The sequence below is a fragment of the Rhinatrema bivittatum genome, chromosome 10 (genome assembly GCF_901001135.1).
Source record: "Rhinatrema bivittatum chromosome 10, aRhiBiv1.1, whole genome shotgun sequence".
NCBI classification, from domain to species: domain Eukaryota; kingdom Metazoa; phylum Chordata; class Amphibia; order Gymnophiona; family Rhinatrematidae; genus Rhinatrema; species Rhinatrema bivittatum.
In genome coordinates, this window is record NC_042624.1 from 28,363,013 (window position 1) to 28,384,036 (window position 21,024).

Sequence of the window (21,024 nt, forward strand, 5' to 3'; positions counted from 1 at the left end):
TCTTGGAAATGAGTGGTACATTAACTCTTGATCCTATGGATCCTATGGGGTGCCAGTCTTTTCAAGCAATAGAGAGGAAGCTTATGGTTTAACAGAGGTGCAAAGAGGTCCATTTGTGGAATTCCCTAGAACTGAAAGAGAAATTGTGCTGTGTTGGGGTAGAGCAACCATTTGTGGGGCCGACAACAACTTACTGAGTCTGCTTAGACATTGTCTTTGCCTGGTAGGTGAATGGCATTGATTAATATTTTCCTTGGGAATTGCCCAGTTCGATATCTTTCATGTTTTCTTGCATAGCTTTGAGGATCCTGTTCCTCCATGTTTATTGATGTAATACTCTGCTACTTGACTGTCTGAATCTGAACCACTTTCTCTTTAGCCATGGCTCAAATACTAGAACAGCCTTACAAGTGGCTCTTAGCTCTAGACTCCTGCGTGCTCCGCGTCCCTTGAAAACAAACCACGTTCAGATGTGCTCCCCAACCTTGGTTGGAGGCATCTGTAATTAAAACATGTTGAGTTCTTTCATGTATCCTGGATAGGAAGAATTAATGAACATTCTTCCAAACTTATTGTACTTTTTCCACATGTTCCATGCCTTATTTCCGCAAGAACCTTTTTTTTTTTTTTTTAACTGAATGGATGCATTTCTAGTTTTATTTAGTACAATAAGATCCCACAAATCAAAATGCATACTTTACACAAACTTAAAAGCAATGGAGGTATGGAATTGCCTAGCTTGAAGAATTACTGGGCAACATGCTCGGTTTGCATTAAAAAGTGGCTGGCGACAGAACCACAGGAATCCTAGGTCCAACTAAAAGGCTGAGGGAAGCAGTTTGAAAGCCCCGAGACTTCTAAAGTGTGAAAAATAAACAGAAATTCCCCTACTATAGGGTGTGGAGAAGTGCGTACAAAATCTTCAAGCTATCTGCTGATGACATTGCTCTGATTTCAGTCTTGTGTTGTAATCCGTAGATTGGGAGCTCCTCACTTGCACTTCACACATGTACTCGGAAATAACAGGAATTACTCACTTTATCCAACCCTGGCAAGAAGATACATTAATGCTTTTGGACACATTCTCAGAAATATGAGTTGCCAAGATGTACTAAATATCTATACCTTCAGCTGAGGACAACTGTTGAAAAGTCAGTAGTATTGAATAAATCTCCCAGAGAAAATAATGATGTAGAAGAGGTTATTAAATTCCCTAAACATGATCCTAAGTTATATCATGGTTGTATGGTAGCCTCTCAAAGTTTAATGATAATTATTCAACACTCGTAAAGCTGATAGTTGGAATCAGGATTTGAATATGCAGTTAAAGGATGAAGACTGGCAATCTATCAGGAATAAAACATTCAAGGTATATTTATGTTGTAGAAGAACAGAAGTTCTTCTAAAAATGTTACATTGCATATACAGGTATCTTGTCTTTTTCAATAAAATTGATCTGGAGAGGTTGTGGAACAGAGGTAATTATCTGCATGTGGTGGAGAGATCTGCATATTCAAAAATTCTGGCAGGAAGTAGAAAAGGAAGGGTCAAAACTAACTGGTACTAATATAAAGCTTACTCCTAAAATTGTATCTACTGGGCACATGGGAAGACACTTCAATAACTGGCAATAATAAAAAACCTAGCTTCTCAGTTGATCCACGCAGCTATAGTTCTGCAATGGATGAAGAAACAAAAAATTGGGATAGGGAAAGTGCAAAAATCAAGCAGTGGCCTTGGTGGAAAAACTCACATATTCCTTAAGAAATTATCTAGAAAATTATGAGAAGGTAGAGAATCCATTCTGGAAGTTCTATAAAGCTGAAAATTAATGTGATGTAATGACTGACACTTAACATACAGGAAGTTATGGCTGTGAACAAGGGACCCAGTTTGTCTCTAGGCCTGACAATCTCTTGATCTGTGATTTGTATTTGGACTGTTTTATAAAGAGTTTATTCACACAAAAAAGAAAACTTGTTGAGTTTGCAGAAGATGAAAAGTTTGACCACAAAGAAGATATGCAGGCTGGGTCCATCACCTTAATGAACCAGTGAGAAGCCTGAATAGTTGTATCTTGTGAGACATTGGTTGTAAATGCTGGATCAAGTGAGGGATTCAGCTATTGAGCTTGTCTCTTATGTGCAAAGAGCAGCATGTGAACTGTGGCTGCCATGTGGTCTAACATTTCCATAAAGACTCTAGCTGATACGGATGTTTGGGTGGAGGAGGGACAAATTACGCTAGAGTACACATTGTTCAAAGTGGAAGAAAAGCGTTTCCTTTTATGGTGATCAAGTACGCGCCAATGAAGTCCAGTTGGATGAGAGGGAATCAGATTGGACTTCTGGAAGTTGACAGCAAACCTCAACAAGAAGAGTACATGGAGAGGGTACAAGTTGTCAAGATTGGTTCCTGGTAGGCTCGATATTAGCCAGTCTTCTAAGTAGGGAAGCACTAAAAGATTTTTTATTGATATGGGCTGCTGCCACTGCCAGGTACTTGGTGAATACTCTTGGGATTGCAGTCAGACTGAAGGGGAGTGTGTGGTACTGATAATGGTACCCTACTACAGTGAATCATAGATACTTCTTGTGATCGATATGAGTGGAAATATGTCAAAGCATCCTTCAGATTCAAGGTCATCTGCCAACTGTTGATTTCCAGGTATGGAAGGCTGGTGTCTAGTCAATTTATTTTTAATTTCTCTCTTTTGAAATATTTGTTTAAATTTCTCATCCAAAACGGCATGAAAGCCAACTGACTTTTTTGGGATTAGGAAATATAGTGATAAAATTCTTGTCCTCCATTATTAGGACTGGTTCTATCACATTGGCTACCAAGAACAAGGCTAGTTCCTGCTGCAGGATCTGAAGTTGCTCCAAGTGAACTGAATAAGGATTTGGTGGAATAGGGAGAGGGTGCTAACTCTGAAACTTTAAAAAGTAGCCCTTCAAGATTATTTTCAGACCTATTACTCTGAGGTAATGAGAGAAGAAAGAAGCCTCCCCCTCACTGGAACAGCTTTGAGGGGGTGCAGAGATGAGAAGTTTTATAGTAGAGAATTAGATCCTGATTTGAGTGGTTTGCTGAGTAGACTTTGCTTAGGTCCTCTCCTAGGACGTGATCTGCCTTGCTGTTGTTAACAGTATGATAAAAGTATAGTTGGTATCATCTATGAAGATAATAGTATTACCTTCTGTTGGGTTGTAGTAGGCATTTACTATGAGCAGACTGTTGCTTAGACGTATCTGCAGATAACATTTGGAGGACTGAACTGTGATCTTTTTATAAGGTCAACTGTTTCCTTTACTTGAACAAAGGGAATCTGCCAACTTGTCATGTACTTTTTCCCACAGGCTTGATACCCTCTCTTAGGTTAGTCTTCTAGAAAGCTCCTATAGCCATGGCGGATGATCACAAAGCTGTTTTGAAAATATTGTTATGTAGATCTTATGAGGTGTTTGACACATTCCTCATCTTCATTTGGATAAGGCATAAAATGGTCTTGCATGTCTGAAGGAAGACAAGATGAGGCATCCCTTATTTTTTGTAGTATATTATAAAGATACCAGTCCATTTGGAGATGAAATTTTGCTTTGCAACATTGTTGATAGGAAGACTTTTTTCCCCTGTGATATCTAGTAATTTGGTTTCTTAATAGGAAAAGTACTGGAGTATGCTTTAGATTTATTTTCTTTCTTTAAAATACAACTATGAGGTAGTTGTACTTTTCTATGCCCTGGGCAGAGTTGAACTTTATATTTAAGGTTCAGTTTTTTTGTGATAGAGGAGTCTGCCATAATTTAGACTGCATTTTTTATGGACTTGGACAAAATGGCTTGTTTTGTATGTATTTCAGAACCCCCATCTCTTCTAATTTAAATGGAAATGCTTTTACTATTTTTTTGGAGGAAGACTGGGAAGGTTCTCCTCTAATATATAAGACTTTGTTGTGCCAGGTATATTTTGTTCTTATGTTTATGTTTAGCCATGTATTTTTTGCTCTTATGTTTAAATGTTACTCAAAAAGTTATACAATATGTTACTCAAAAAAGTTCTTTGTTATATGTAATTGCCCACAAGCAAGCTTATTCAACTGTTCTCTGTAAACCGATTTGATTTACATATAATGTAAGAAGATCGGTATATAAAAACCATAAATAAATAAATAAATAAATAATTAATAAGAGTGGTGCTTCTTACTGGTTCTGGTGAGGGATCTGAAGGCAATCCTATAGACTCTTCCAGGAAATGGAATCAAAAAGGATCATAACATGAAGGAGAATCTTTCTTAGCACTGGAAAGTAGTAATCGGAGGGTACTGGGAGAAGGCTCATCACTTGAGGAGATGCAGCTGTGAGATTTACCATGATGTTCCTGTTGAATTTTCTGAAAAGGAGAACTAGATGATTGGGACTCTAACTGGAGAAAACTTCCAAAATGGGCTCAATGCATGAAGGAGATGGAGGGAACATTCTTCATATAGTTGTGGACAAACTCCAAGTAAAACCTTTGGATGAACGGATGGTATATTCAGGAGGTGGAGGAGCAAGCACCACAGAAGAGATGTCCAACTCTGATACCAAAATGAGAGGAGTGCTTTTCTTGGCAAAAGGTTTAGATACGAAATCCTCAGCACTAGGGCATTCGATGATAGATAATGGCGCTGAATTCAGGCATGCTGAAGACAACTAGGCACGGTGACTCTTATGGGAATGCTTCAATGAGGATGATTTCTTTTACACTCAGAACATGAAGCTGAAGAGGCATGACTTCAGTATCAAGGAGATTCTGACCTTCTCTTTTTTGGTTCTAGTCTCTCTGGACTTTTCCTTTTCTTCTGACATGGAGGATGAATGGAATTTCAGTTCAAGATCCCTGAATCAGAAAGGTTGAGGGGACATTTGTCCACAGGTCGTACAATCACTCATCATGAGAGGAGCCCAGGGGCAGAGGCATAGATCATGGAAATCCAGGCTGGACATTTTAAACTTGCATTTAGAGCAAAGCTTACAAGGGCCTCTTCCCGATATAATAAGATTAATGAGCACAACATAAAAACGAATTTAATTTTTGTTTTGAGGACACCACCCACTGAAAATAATGAAAAGAACAAGCAGATGGAAAAATAATATCCTACAAGAATGAACAGAAAACAGAAAAACTACCTGAATAATTCAGCAAACGTGGAGAGAGAGAGCAACATCATTCCTCTTCAGCATAAAAATGACTGAGGAGATTCAGGAATATCTGTGCATGCTCAGAAAGCTCATTGTCCAGTGATATTACCCACTTGTGTAGCTGAAATCAGCCCTGCTTGTCCATAGAGAAAGAGTTTGCTACATTACATTTTTTTCTGAGCTAGTGGCACTGGATCCGAGGGGGCTATGAGGCCAGGCCCCTGTGACGTCAGAACCTGATTTCTCCCATTGCATGAGGGAAACTCTTGCTTCCAGTATAGATGCCAAGAAGGGGGCCTGAGCTGTTCCCGCTCCACCACCAGGACCGCGTTCAGCTGCTTTACCCACACTCTGGGATAAATGATGTTCCCTAAGAGATAAGGAAAGGGGGATGCTGCAATAAACTCCATGGATGACTGGATGGTGGGAAGAGGATTTTGTCCCCACATTTTCACTCTCCCTTGAGCCTCTTCCTAGGAGGTAAAAGGGACACACTCCCCTGCTCTTATCGCCTTCTAGATAAGGAATTAATCTATCTTCCTCCGATAACAGGTCCTTGCTGACACTGAAGAAGTCTAAAATTGTGAGTCAAATTAAAAGAGCGTACTTTATGAAAAAACAAAGACACAAGTGGTATAGGATTCTGGAGGCGCCTGCCTGGTACAACTTGTCTCCTATAGAAAAGAATACGCAAGCAGTGGAGCTGTCTCCACCACACCCCTAGTCACTGCTCCCAAACGTATACCAACACCAACTGGCAGGTCCAGGACAAGTCCAGGGTGAACTTGCATATTACAAATTGTGTGGGAGAATCGGTAATCTGATGCCAAGGGCACTGCAACCAAAGCAAGGCGGCAAGGAGATAAAGAGTATGAGGCACCTGGTGATGAAGGGGATGCTGTGGAACGACATGGCCAGCCATTTAAAATTCCTCCAGGACTTACTCACCAGGGGCAAAATGCACTTCCTATATACTCCTGTCTCCCAATAATTCTTTGGGTGGGGGAGTATATATGGTAAATATATTTCTTCCCTGGGGAGTGAAAAACCCCCACACTGTCTTCCTCCACTTCCAGGGCAATACAGTCCTTTCTCCCACCCAAGAGCAGTCTTCTCTCTTCTCACCATCCCTTTCCTTCCCACCTCTTCTGCAGCCCTGTTTCTCCTCCCTCAAGCCCTGCTGCAGCCGCCCAGGCCCCAACAGCAGTAAAGATGCCTCCTCTTCCTCAGCTTGCTTCTGCTGCCACCTCATGGGCCCCCGGATCTGAGCTGAAAGCAGCTCCTCCCTCCCAGCTCCCCAATCAGGTCAGTGGCGACCGTCTTCAGCAGCCTGGCAGAATTTCTTATATCGTGCAATCAGAATTATTCGATGCGGATAACAAAGACACAATATTGATAAAATATACAATATAGCTCACATAAATGCATTAAAACAACCGTCCTTAAAATCTGTCTAAAAGCCTGTTTTAATATAATTATTCAATTACTACCTTAAAGAATATTGCTTTCAATCTCATGGGGTGGCAGTCATGGCTGCAAGTGGCTGTGATGTCAGGTGTCATAGATGCATGAACAAAACTAAACTCATAAGTGCATTTTCTTTCATAAAACATGCTAACAAAAAACTCCAAACAACATAAGAGAAACCCAGAAACAAACTGATTCCATTTCAAGAGCTGGAAATCCATATGTTCTAAAGGCTTATTTATAAGACTATCATAGATGGCCTTATTAAATAGTGGAACATTATGTACACCAGGTGTCACACTTACTATTGATGTTCATTGCTGGCAGCACTATAGACATTTTTGGTCTCGATGTCTTATTCCGGTTGGTGGCAGGTAGTAGCAGGTGATCCTGGAAAACACAAGGATATATTTATTACCCAACATTCAAAGTGTTTCAGTTATGACATTAGGAGAAAGCTTATTTCAGAAATTGCTTAAGATGTTCTTCTGCACCTCAGAGAACAGACACAAATGACATCACATTCACCAATATCCGACTGGTCCATGTTACCTGTGATGTCATAGCCTATGCCACAGATGTACAGGAAAGCCCCCAGTGATGTAGGGTAACTGTGAAAGTGCTGTGAAGAAATTTTCAGAAATAATGGTATAACAGAATTATCAAAATATAAAACAATTTTCCCAAGAAAAGGAAAAACAAACCTGATATTTCCACTTGTATGAGTATATAACAAAGCAACCGTGGAGAAAATCACACAATAAAAGTATCACAAATAAGAGTCAAAATACAATTAAGTCAGAGGGACATTCATATCTGCGATGAATAAATCACTAAAGTGAAAATGCCTTTTTAAATTTTTAACTTTGCTACAATATAATCAAAGCCCCATTATACGTACTGAACAGACTGGCTGAACTCAACCATAAAATTACATATTCCGCAGTGAGACCTAAGATCTGCCCACAAAGGCCTCCTTTCAATTCCCTCGGTAAGGTCGGCACACCTCAGCGAGGTATGAGATCGTGCTATTTCAGTGGCAGGTCCAAAACTTGATCTAAGATTACAACATAATTTAAAGAGGTTCAAAAAAGACCTGAAAAAGTGGTGTTTCCACCAACATACGGCCCTAATTCCCAAAAGGACAGCTGAGAGTTGTATCAAGTAAGAACATAAGAACCTGCCATACTGGGTCAGACCAAGGGTCCATCAAGCCCAGCATCCTGTTTCCAACAGTGGCCAATCCAGGCCATAAGAACCTGGCAAGTACCCAAACACTAAGTCTATTCCATGTTACCGTTGGTAGTAATAGTTCTAACAAAAGTACTAACATTGATTAATTTAATCTTAATGTTTTAATATTTATGTTTTTAGATTATTAGTACATTTGTATTTTTAGTTTTTAGTGTTAATAATTGTAGTTTTATGAATATCAAATAGAGTTTATATTGGATTTCATTATATTTCTTTTTTTCTTTTTATGTGAACCATAGGGATAGAAATTTGCTTTCTGTGCCACGGTATATAAAATCTGCATAAATAAATAAATTAAACAAATGTACTATTTTTCAACTTTGATTTTTTTCTTGTCTTTTTCAAAAATCTTTTTGTAATGTGTATTATTTAATGATTCACACATGTACAGTTCAGCAAATGTTAGGCAAAAAGTATCTAAAAGATTGGCTCCACAAATATTTGAATTGGCAACTGCCAATGAAACAAAAAGATAATTAATATTACTCTAGTTGAACTTCAAGCATACAAAGGAACTTATCTTTGCAAAATCAAGGACATCCAGAAATAGACTGATTCCTCTACCTTGATTCCCTTAATTCTGGACATTTATTCCACCAGCTGCAGCGGAAACAGTTTGCCACACACCCAACTGCATCCTCCAGGCCGCCGCTGCTGTCTCAAGTGCTCCCTGCGGCTCAGCTCGAACAGCCAAGTGCACTGGGAGGAGAGAAAAAAAATGGGCCCTGCCTGCACCACCCTGAAGCAAGGACATAGCACCTTGAGGGTCATCCCAGCAAGTCACAGACACTTATAGAAGGCATCAAGTTTCCTCGCTTAAAGCCCTGAAATTTCTGTAAAAGTAAAACTAAGAACCAAAAGCTAAAATAAAATAAAAGCTTCCAGAGAGCGAGAGGGAGAGATTGCTAAGAGTATATGAATTTATCTAGAGGTTCACTTATAATATCATCTACACCGTTTCCATCTTTGTTCAGGGATATGGAGACCAACCAACTCACAAACTAGGTCAAACTCTCGACCTACTTCTTTACAACTCCGCCTTCGCTACCCTAACCGCCACAACTCCTGTACCATGGTCTGATCACAATGTAATTCAAACAGGCACCCTGAAAACACTGAACTCTCCCCCACACTTAATTCCCAATCTGGTTTACAAGAGGAAAACGATTGACCCTGAACAGTTTAGAAACTTTCTTCTTCTTCCTCGTCTTAGCCCCTACTTCTAACACTACTGCCTTATCTGACGTTAATGCTGAATTTGGAATAACATTATTTCAACCTCCTTAGATACATTTGCATCAAAAAAACTTTGCTCCATTTTCTTCAGACAAAAGCCCCAAGACATCTGCTTTCATCTTATGAAAGCCAAGCTAGGTCAACTAGAACGACGATGGCGAAAAAAAATCTCTGAAAAATGCCTACTTTTCCCATTTATGAAAATACAAAAAAACAAACTGATCATGCCAAAAAAAACTTACTATGCCCATAAAATCCATCTCGCTAACAGCAATACTAGCATGCTTTTCAACATCGTCAAATCACTAACCACCATGAAAAATGAATTTAATGACCACATTTCTCCTTCTTTCTGTAATAACATAGCTGACTATTTCAAGGATAAAATTTCCAATTTATACTCAAAATGTCTCCATTTTCCCACAATGAACAGTAACTTACTACCTACTACTCATTCCCCTGGTCTGAGTTTTCCCCTGTAAACTCAAACACCAAACAAAAATATCAAACAGCCCATTTAACCCCTGTCCCGGTCAACTATTAAAAGATATTCGTGAGACCATCTCCCCATCTTTAACCCAACTAGTCAATTTATCCTTAGCTTCAGGAGCCTTTGCATAATCCTTAAAACAAACTTCTATTCTTCCAATCCCAAAAAAGAAAACAGGTGACCCACTTAATCTATTAAACTATCGTCCAATTGCTTCTCTAACCACAACAGCAAAAATACTTGAATCTGTAGTTCTTCACCAATTAAATGCCTACATTGAAGATAATAATATATTACACCCAAATCAACATGGTTTTCATAAAGGACACAGCACTGAATCACTCCTCCTGTCTTCCTTTGACTTCATAATCCGCAGTTTCGACTCAAACATAGATTATATCCTAATTTTCCTTGACATTTCCGCAGCTTTTGATACCTTAGATCACAATATTCTCTGTTCCAATCTTCAAAATATTGGTATAATGGGAAAGTCCTTCAATGGCTCAAATCTTTATTTCAAAGACAGGTTCAAGTCAATATTGGTTCACATCACTCAAACTGGTTTCACACCAAATCTGGGGTACCCCAAGGATCAGCTTTATCCACCATTCTATTTAATATATACATATTACCTCTCTGTTCCCTTTTATCTAGACTCAATATACACTTCAAAAGTTATGTTGATATTCAATTCATCTTACCATACAATACAACTTGGAACTATACCATATCCTTAGCCACTCTCTATTTAAAGAAATAAACACTTAGTTATCTCATAACCATCTCATACTTAAAGAATTTCAGTTTTGGCTGCATTATCTATCAACTATTCTGGACTCTATCTATGCTCCCCCATCGAATCTCAATTTCAAAAACTGTTCTAATCCTATATCTAGACAAACTTGTAACTTAGGAGTCATCTTAGACTCCAAAACTAACCATGGCAAACAATATTTCATCCATCACCCAAACTTCCTTCTACAAACTTCACTTACTAAAAAAATTAAAACCTTTCCTGTTCCCCACATGATTTCCGATCCATTCTCCAAGCTCTAATTTTAACCGGTCTGGACTACTGCAATTCACTTTACTTAGGCCTCCCAGACTACACTCTATGATCCCTTCAAATAATCCAAAATTATACAGCCCAACTGATCTCCAAATGCACGCTGTAATGAACACATTAGCCCAGTACTGAAACAATTACATTGGCTCCCTATTCATCAACACATCCAGTACAAAACTCTATTATTCATACCTAATACATAATATATCCTATATTTGGTTATGCTCATCTCTCCGTCTTTACCAACCTCCATGTCATTTACGCTCAATAGATAAAAATTATTTATAAGTCCCAAACATCAAAACTGCCAGACTAGACTTGACCTGGAAACGTGCCTTTTCTGTGGCAGGCTCCAATATGTGGAATTCATAACCCAACTTTATTCAACAACTTACCTCAAAAAAAGAATTTAAAAAAGCTATCAAAACCCACTTATTTTCAATAGCCTTTCCTGAATCTCAGTCATAAATCATTTCTTATTTCTATCGAGTGTATTATGTTTCTATTGTTATTTTTAATATCCTTGGCTTTATGTATTTTAATTTGTATGTTTTCTTGTGAACCGCTTAGAACTGTCAAAGCTTGTATAGGCAGCACAGAAGAACTTTTAAATAAATAAAGAGAAAAACACCCATACCATGGAAGTGTAAGGAGCGGTTTACTCTGGGAAGTGAAAAAATTGACCGTGCCTGCCCAGCAGCTTCTGCTTCTCTCCCTGTTGAGTCATACAGATGATCTTTGCCTGGGGACATGGGAATCAGCTTCCTCTCTCAACGGCAACAGACCGGACCTCCCAATAGGGGCCACATCCCCAACACAGAGGACCCACTGATAACAATTTTCTCTCAATGCTGAGTATCTGAAGCAAGGAATGAAATAAACTAATCACACAAGCATTCCCGGACTCAAACTGATCTATTTCATCCATACCAATCCCTACCTTCACCTACACCATGATTAACCATCTCCGCTATCGTTTATATGTTTGAATTAATGACCTGTCCTTTCTCTTCTTCCTCTGCCAAGTTCTAATCACCCTGTTATATATAACTGCCTTTTTCTGCACCATTGTTTTAGTTTATGTTTACGATACACCCTTGTTTTATGTGAACCAGCATGATGGGACTGCGTTCTCGAATGCCGGTATATAAAAACCCGAAATAAATAAATAAATAAAAATAATCACTTTTGTCACAGACAGCCAGAGAGAAGGGGGCTCACTCACATCCTGTTACTTGACTGGAGCTCTGAGGAGCACCTACCCTGGCTCCTGGTGTAGGCGAGAGCCACTAATATGGCCCTGGGTAAAAAAAAAAAAAAAACAATAAAGTTTAACCAACTCCATTAGTTGTTATGTTCTCATGTACCTAACTTTTGATTTCTGCTTAATTCTTTAAGATATGTTGCTACAGCTTCCTTAAAATGCTTTGGAAGGAACACTTGGTAACCTAGAGAGCCCCAGAACGCTGCTCTTTAATCCAATCCTGACTTGACTACTCGCACATCCCTAGCAGCCAAGAACACGTGCAGCCCTTCTCCTGACATAAAATACTTAAGGAAGGTGGGCTTCTCAAGAGAAAGGGCTTTGAAATAAGAGGAGTAATTACAGCAAATATTTCTTTACAGAGAGGGTAGTGGATGCCCGGAATAGCCTCCCAGTAGAGGTGGTGGAGATAAGGATTGTTCCCGAATGTAAGAAAACATGAGACAAGCACAGAGAACCTCTGACAGAGAAAAAGGGATTGGAAAGCTGGGGTGCAGAGGCGGCATGGATGAGCCGTAAGGTCTTTATCTACCGTCAGGTTTTAAGTAGCCTACAGCATAGCCTTAACACGTTTATACCCACACCAAGAGGAATGCTTACATTTATTTTTAAAAAAGCAGTATTAGTATCCAAATACACTCGTTCTTTTATCACTTCTTTGAAAAGAAATATTTTTCATTCCCAGAAATGAATGAGAAAACCAAGCCACATGATTTGACTTCTGCAACCTGAGTAGGGCTTAAGATTTTCACACAACACTTCCACCACTTCCCTCAGGAATTGAGAGAGAAAGATGTGAAAAGCGTGTGGGAGTAATTTGTAGGTTTTTTTGGGTTGGTTTTTTTTTATAGCAGAGGTCATCCATTTGTGACCTGGAAATTCTTAGAAAATGAATAATGAGAATATAGTTGAAGTGCCAATGTTCAGCTTCCCAACCAGATGGAAGGGAAGATGCCTCTTCTCCACAGACACAGAGAACATGACCCAAAAGGCCAAGCCACATCTCCTGCTTGATACTCCCTTCCTCCCTTGTATACATGCCCAGGCCAGTCAGCGATAATACAAACGGGTACAAAGGATTAAAAAAAAAAAAGGCATGCATTTTTTTCCTTTTGGAAACAGACCACTTCTTTCATCCAGCCATAATCATACATACACTAGAGTAATACCACTGTCACCTGTCATTATAGGCACCCAGCACTGTGGTTGTCACAAAGAACTTTCATGATTTATTTTATTTATTTATTTTTAATTTTTATATACCGAAGTTCTTGTAGGGACTACAAATCACTCCGGTTTACATAAAACAAAGAACTGCTCAACAGAGAGTGGAGCTTTACATGGAACCGTAGAACATATGGAACAGTATAAATGGATGACAATTTAACATAGTGATAAATAAAAATAATAGTTTAACTGGTAATAAATAAAGAATTATATTATTTAATATAAGCAGTATAACTGTTTAACGTAGAAATAAATATTAACAATGCTAAATATATATATGAAATGAAGTGAATTTTTGAACTCAAAGATAGTTGTCCAGTTGCAGATTCATAAAAGTAGTACTTAGTACAGTGTCCATAATTAAAGGATACCTAGTAATTAGGAAGTCTGCCCGTCTCAGTAAATTAAGCGTCTGGGAAAGCTTGTTGGAAGAGAAAAGTCTTCAGTCTTTTTTTGAATTCTTGATGACTGGGTTCTAGTCTAAGATCTGGGGGAAGCGTGTTCCACTGGTGTGGGCCTGCTGAAGATAGCGCTCGTTTGCTCAATGATGATTTTATTTGCGGAGCATGGAGTGTTCCTCTGTATGCGCTTCTGATTGGTCTGGAAGAAGTGTGCGTTTGGAGTTGATGCTAGTCATCTGAAGTCACAAGCCCCCTACATCAGCAGAAATAGGACCATTTCTAACTTCACATTGATATGGGGCTGCTGTGAACATAAGACTTGCCATACTGGGTCAGACCAAAGGACTATCAAGCCCAGCATCCTGTTTCCAACAGTGGCCAAGCCAGGTCACAAATACCTGGAAGGATCCCAAGGGGGTAGATAGATTCCAAGCTGCTTATGCCAAGAATAAGCAATGAATTTCTGCAACTCTACCTTAATAATGGTTAATGGACTTTTCTTCTAGGAACTTGTTCAAATCTTTCTTAAACACAGCTACACTAACAGCTTTCATCACATCCTCTGGCAACGAATTCCAGAAATGAATTATGCATTGAGAAAAAAAATATTTTCTCATTAGTTTTAAATGTATTACCTAGTAATTTCATTGTGTGTTCCCTGGTCTTTGTTCTTTACACACTGAGGTCTGCAGTGTGTAAAGAATAGGGTTACCAACTGTCTGGATTTTCTCTGGACAGTACAGAATTTTAAAGCAGTGCCCGGAAGCCAGACAGAGGGCTAAAATATCTAGAAATTGTCTGGATTTAACCTTTCACTCTAGCGCAGTTATTTTGACATTTGTCAGCGGCCAGCTTCTCCAAGTCTAGCCAGAAGGAGCTGTGATTTAACTCCACAGCAAATGGGAAACTGTCTCAGATTCCTTGCCCATCAGTGGTTTCCCTCCTGCCCACAGCAAAACATTAAGAGGCCCATCAAGGCAGTCACGCAGCAGCTTGCCTCCCAGCTGCAGTCCATAAGCAAAGGCCCTCTCCTGTCCATGGCACATAAATAATGGCCCTGCAGACTGCCAGAAACTTGCCTTCTACTCAATGTGCATAAGAAGAGACCAAACAGGGCTGCAGGTCCCTCCTGTCCCACTTGCAGTGCCCAAGTAAAGGCCCAGCAGGCAGCCAGAATCTCCTCTCCTGCGTGCGGCACACAAATAATGGCCCAGTGGAGCCACAGGAACCTTCTGCCCATGGTGCACAACAAAAGGCCTAGCAGGGCAGCTGGAAGCTCACCTGCAACACACAAGGAAAGGCCCAGCAGGGCGTCAGCATGATAACCTATTTAAGCCGATGGGGGAGGAGCCATCGGCATGCTGATACAGAGGTTTGGAGTGCAAGTGTGTCTGTGTGAGCCAGCGAGTGCCAGAGCATGTGTGTGTATGTGAGGGAGAATCTGTGTGTAGGGGTGTGTGCATGTGTGGTGAGAGCACCAGTGTGCAAAAGTGAGTGTGAGAGAGCCTGTGTGTGTTTGGGAGAGAGAGAGCACCAGTGAGTGTGAGAGAGCCTGTGTGTGAGTGCCAGTGAGTGTGAGAGAGCCTTTGTATGTGAGACTGAGGGTGAGAGCACTGGTGAGTGGGAGATAGTGGGAGAGACGATAAGTGAGGGTGAAAGGGCTTGTGTGTATATATAAGCGAGAGAGAACCAGTAAATGTGAGAGAGTCTGTGTGTGAGTGAGAGAGTGAGAATCAATGAATGTGTAAGAGAGAGGGTGTATGCATGTGAACGAACATGTCTGTGTATGTATGTGAGGGAGAGAATGACAAAAAAAACATGTATATGGAGAGAGAATAAAGTGTGCAACCTTCCTCTCCCCAACTAATTCATGACAATCTCAGGGTCACTGGAAATATTCCTAGGTATGGAGAGTAGGGGATTTTGTTTTACTCCTATTTGTTTTAATTATTGGACTTTATTTGATGTGTCTGATGTTTTTAAATGTTTTATTGGTAAAATTTTAAAAATTAATGTTAATGTTATGCTACTCATCAGCTGTTTTGAAATATTTATTCTTTTTATTACTATGGTTTTACTAATATGATGATTTATATTTTTTGGTTTTATTATTTGGTTTGTGAAGAATGGTAATGTTTATGTTTTTCCATTTTTGTACTAAATACAGAGTCTAGCTTGTTGTGGCTTCCACCTGTACATTTCTATTTAAACTTTATGGTCGTATTTCTCTGTTCAAGGTAAGGGTCTGACAGTGTTCTGCATTAAGTCTGAGGAGAGGTATTCTGCTAGCATGTAGTTTCTGTGTAGGGAGCTACAGCAGCCTGCCTTGTTATGTTTTCCTAATAGAAGAGACTGGTGTTTTAGGAGCTGATGTAATATTTGCAGTGTTGCCTTTCCATAGGTAGAGTTGTTTCTGTTTGAGTGTTGGCAGTTTGTGCTATTTTGATATGTGAAGTGTATTATATTATAATTGTAATTTAGTTTACAATTACAATATAATACTGTAATTTAGTTTCTGACAGCCAAGCCCATAACCAACACATGTTACAATAGGCCTAATACCATATGGGTTAAAAGTGTCTTTTTTTGCAGGGTTTTTGTTTGGCACCACAGCAATACATGTAAACATAATATATATGTTGTAAGTCACTTTTACTTTAGAAGACTGTGGAGGCAAGATGGCCGCCGGGCTGTAAGAATGCGGCAGACGCTGGAGAGGAGGCTGCCTACTCTTTTCTTTAAAGCGAAGTTCAACTTTTGGAATATGCCTCATACAAAGAGGAAGGAACGCCTGAGAGGTGAAAATGTTTGCTCACCCTCTGACGATCCCCGACAGCCACAGATCCCCAGCTTATTTGCTCCATCACCACCCATAGTTCCGGAGAGCTTGATCGCTGAGGGGGCAGCTCAGGAGCATGTGCCGTCCCCTCTGACCCTGGATACAACTCTAAGCCCCTGATCTCCGATTAAATCTGCTCACCGTGGAGAAATCTTAATACCCTGCCCTGCCTCGGTAGAGGCAGGAGCAGCCATGGTGATGGACCGGGACGGCAAAAGGGCGACCGAGCGGATGGGAGAAGTAGAAGACAGCGAGTTACATTGGCTGGGGGAGGAACGCCCAGGAGAGATGGCAAGACCTGTAAAGTCTTCCACACCGCTTGAGCTGCCTTTTGCCGAATTTTCATCGATACAAGATATGGGTGTGAGCAGAGGAACTGTTGAGGATGAGGGGACAAAACAGTTAAGGAAGCTCTCTCTTGGTCCATTGACTGTTAAACCTAATATGATTACCTTGGAAGGGATTTGGACTATGCTAAGTACAATAGAAAGCTCTATCAAAAATGATCTGCGGCAACAGTAGAAATAAAAAATCAGGTGATGAATAATAATTTGATTATAAATTCACTGATAAAATAGAGGATTTTGATAGAAGGCTGACCAATGGAGAATACTCAAAGTTAATTGATTAATGTGGAACATAATACAGCAAAAAGATTGGAAGTTGTTGAAAATGCTCTAATAGCTCATAACCTACGTTTTTGAATTTTCCTGTTATTAATTCAATCTCGCCACTGGAATTGTTCAGGTTATATTTGAAGCAAGTCTTAAAACTACCAGAATCTGCTTTGCCTGTTGTGATGAAAGCTTTCTATCTGCAGCAGAATGCTTTGACGGAAGAACAATATCCTCCTTTGGACATTACTAATATACTAGAAATGTCCTCTGAATTTGAGGTCTATCAAAGAAAACCAATGCTCGTGTCTTTTGCTATTTTGACTGAGCGTAATCATATACTGCGTCTCTTTTTCAGATACAAATTTTATTTTATGGTAAACCTATCTGGATTTTTCCAGATGTCGTTAAAGCGACACAGACACGTAGAAAAGAGTTTCTAACAATTCGGCCAGAGGTACAAAAACTAGGAGCAAAGTTCATCTTGAAATACCCCTGTAAGGCCTTTATTAGGTATTTAAATGTCAATTACGTTTTCCAGGAGCCAGACCAATTGAAGGCATTTCTGGGTGGGTGAACCCTCACTATACCCTCAGCAGATTCGGAGGTATAAATAGAAGTGGTATCCAAACCGGCGTGTTTATCTATATCATTATTAATGTTATACATTTTTCTGATGATAATTACTCCTTACCACCTCCTAATTGCTATTATAATTTAAATGTCGATATTACTGATGGATTATATGATTATATGTTTACTTAAATGTAATGATTCCTTAAGTCGTAATCAATTCACATCCAATTCCCCCTTAAGAAATTCTTTTTACATCAAATCTATCAATTTTTTAATGCTCACAAATCGTGAATCATTTCAATTCGATGCAATACTTTACTGGGAGACAGTCAAGCCTGTGTGCTGACCCGAACTGGCTTCCCATATAACTAGAAAAAACCAAAAATTTTTTAAGGAATGGAGGAAGGGTTTCATATATCTGAGTTTAAAACCCCCACCAGGGTGAACTCAATTCATGTGTGTATAATCATGAACCAAACCTCCTCCGTCCCTTGTTTTTTGTCTATTCTTTTTAAATTGTGTGCAACAAGCCTACACCCCTGTGTGTTTCATTTAATAAAAAATCATTTTCAAGTCTGAATGTGTCATTCTTCTTATTTTTTTTGAATTATCAAAGACGGATAAACTTCATAGAATGGTTTAAAAGTCCCGACTTATCTGATGGAAGTTGACAACCCTGTGAGCATTAAAAAAGTGATAGATTTGATGTAAAAAGAATTTCTTAAGGGGGAATTGGATGTGAATTGATTACGGATAATATAATTTCCCCAAAAAATATTTTTTGGTGCTTATTGTTAAATGATTCCTTAAGTGACATTGAATTTTCTGTATAGGGTTTTTCCTGGTGTATTTAAAAAATTTGAAAATAAAGAATTAAAAAAAGAAAAAGAAAAAAAGAAGACTGTACTTTGAATGTCCTGTTCCAAGTAAAATCTGTTATAACTGCATAATTTTTCATCATGCGTGGGGAGGAGTCATGCATAGCTGTAAGCTTTGTCTAGGGAACCTATTATCCTTCCACCAACCCTATGATGGCAGGGTTAAAAAAAAGGCAAGATATTGGGTAGAAGTTGGCATTGGGTTGCATGTAGGAATTTGTATTCTTGTCTACCCACAGCAGAGGAATCTCAACTGGGCAGACTGGTTGCATAAGTTTGGGCTTTCATCTGTATCTCACTATAAGATTGATCATTGGCTGAAGGGATAAGAAACAGTAGTGGGGCAAATTAGATTTAATGAGTTATTAGAAAGTTTGCGTGACCTGATAAATAAGTTATGTGATTCTTCTTCAAATCAAGTGCATGTTTTCCTAATAGTGGGGGTAGCGGTTATTCAGTAATTGCAATTTTCCTGACTATTCTAATGGAATGTTATTGGTATTTTTATCTTTGAGATCATTTGATCGTACCTGGCTTTGTGCCCAGTTTTCTAGTAATAAGGCAAGTAATAAAAGTTTAAAATAAATAATCATATGTAAGGACATAGGCACAAATTTTACTCCGCACATCCAAGTGTTTGGAATTTTCACAGTTGAAAGTTGGCAATCCTATGTAAGAACAAAATTCCATCACTTGATAACTGGCAAACGTTAGTGTAGCTAGACAGAAAATCATTTCTGCCTTATCTTTACCAACAATGAAGAAACAAAAGCTGAGAAAACTACTATTCAGATCTATAGAAAAGGTTTTAACATATATATTTTTGTTGATAATCTTTCGTAAATCCAGTCTACATAGCAGTACAAATTCCTGGTTTGCAAATACTGAGTCGACCAGTAAACGAGCACAATGACTTCTCACTGAAATCCTTTCATTCCCCACTGATGTATTTCCAAGGCAAGACAGTTTTAGGGATGCCCAACATCACAATATGCACATTAAGTTTCACTGAAATATCTGAGAAAAGGAGTGTGGGTAGTCCACTTAGATATGTGGAATCAAGGGTCAACACCCAAGTTGTAGGTGATATCTTTTTATTGGACTAACTTAATATATCTGTGACAAGCAAAATCTCTCCAAGTTATTCTCTCTTCATCAGGTCAATGAAGAAACAGCATCGTTATTACACTGGGCTTAAATACTGAATTGTAATGGCACATGCAGCAGCCTAAGACCTAGATGACTCTGTTCTACTTAAACCTGGTATAACCGCACTGCCTCTTCAATGATCTGATGAAAAGAGAACTCTGGAAGCTTCTCACAGATGTGTTTATTCCATAAAATGGTATTGCCTACAACTTGCTTGTTGACCTTTAATTCCACATAATGAAATATTTCTAAAGGCCATTCAATCAACAGGAAAAGAGGATTCAAAGTCTACATTTTTATTTGACTAATAGTAAATAATTTCCCTCTAATCCCTGAGTACTGAAGGCTCTGGCTGAAACAAGGTTCATGTAGAAATTGATTAAACCAGATCATCCAAGGGGATTTTAGCAGAGTATGATTTAAAGCTGCACTGTGTGGAGAATTCGTAATGGTTTGTAGAAAGCTACTTCAGTTACGCCGAATGAAGTCACTGTGTGTCAAACTGATAATTCCCGTCAGCATCCAGAACTCTTGTCATTTATCTGCACTGGTTTCACACAGACACTGATAGCATCACCAAATGGAAACCTGTTCTTTTGGGGAGGTTATGCTTTGAGGGTACCATTTTGTTACAAAAGAAGAAAGTTATGTTATCCTATGCAATTTTTCAAAAGCAACACTACACCACTTTTCCTCTGAACTTCTTGTAGAAATTATGCTAGGAAGAAAATCATAAGCTCCTAGAGTGGTTTGGCTCTGTCATGACATTAAACACAATGCATGAACCAACTGGATTCCAATCTAAGCAAAGCACTTTGCAATGATGAGTACGGCTGCTCCTAAAAATGACTTGGCATGAAAAGGTTTAACCAATACAGACTGAATATCACTATTTACAGGAGGTATCCGCTGCGGCATCTTTGGCTTCTGATTGTGAGAGGGCGGAGAGAAGGAAGAGGGAGCAGAATGGAGCTAGAAGAGGAGAAAGGAGAGCGATAGGGCTGCAAGGGTGGGGGAAGAAAGGGATTGAGAGCTGTACTGCAGTTGGTGGGGTTTGTGCTCTCCCCAGGGAAGAAATGTACTTGCCATGTACTCCTACCATGCCCTGTACTCTACCCTACAAAAACAAAATTATTGGGGACAAGGGGGAGTACATACGGCGCAATTCATCATTGTCAAGTAACTACTGGAGGTATGACTGAATTTCTGACAAATATACACCCTTTTTTTTTTTTTTTTTACCCCCATGTGCCTTTAGCAGTCTCTGCTGCTCCCATCTCTCTTCTAAACGGTCTTTCCTTGCATGGCAAAAGAAATTCCTGCTAGGGTACTGCTGACTGGCAGGTATCGCTCTTCCCTGGGTGTAAGTTCCCGCACAGT

At 39.3% G+C, this 21,024-nt stretch overlaps 1 protein-coding gene across 1 annotated transcript in view; it reads right to left on the bottom strand.

The window, feature by feature from the left end:
- The window catches only part of ATF6 (activating transcription factor 6), a 326,336-nt gene that overhangs the window by 114,435 nt on the left and 190,877 nt on the right, over window positions 1-21,024 (bottom strand). The window contains exon 15 of the mRNA XM_029617629.1: window positions 6,956-7,040. Coding sequence (XP_029473489.1) covers window positions 6,956-7,040 — 85 coding nt within the window. The remainder of the gene's footprint in view (window positions 1-6,955; window positions 7,041-21,024) is intronic.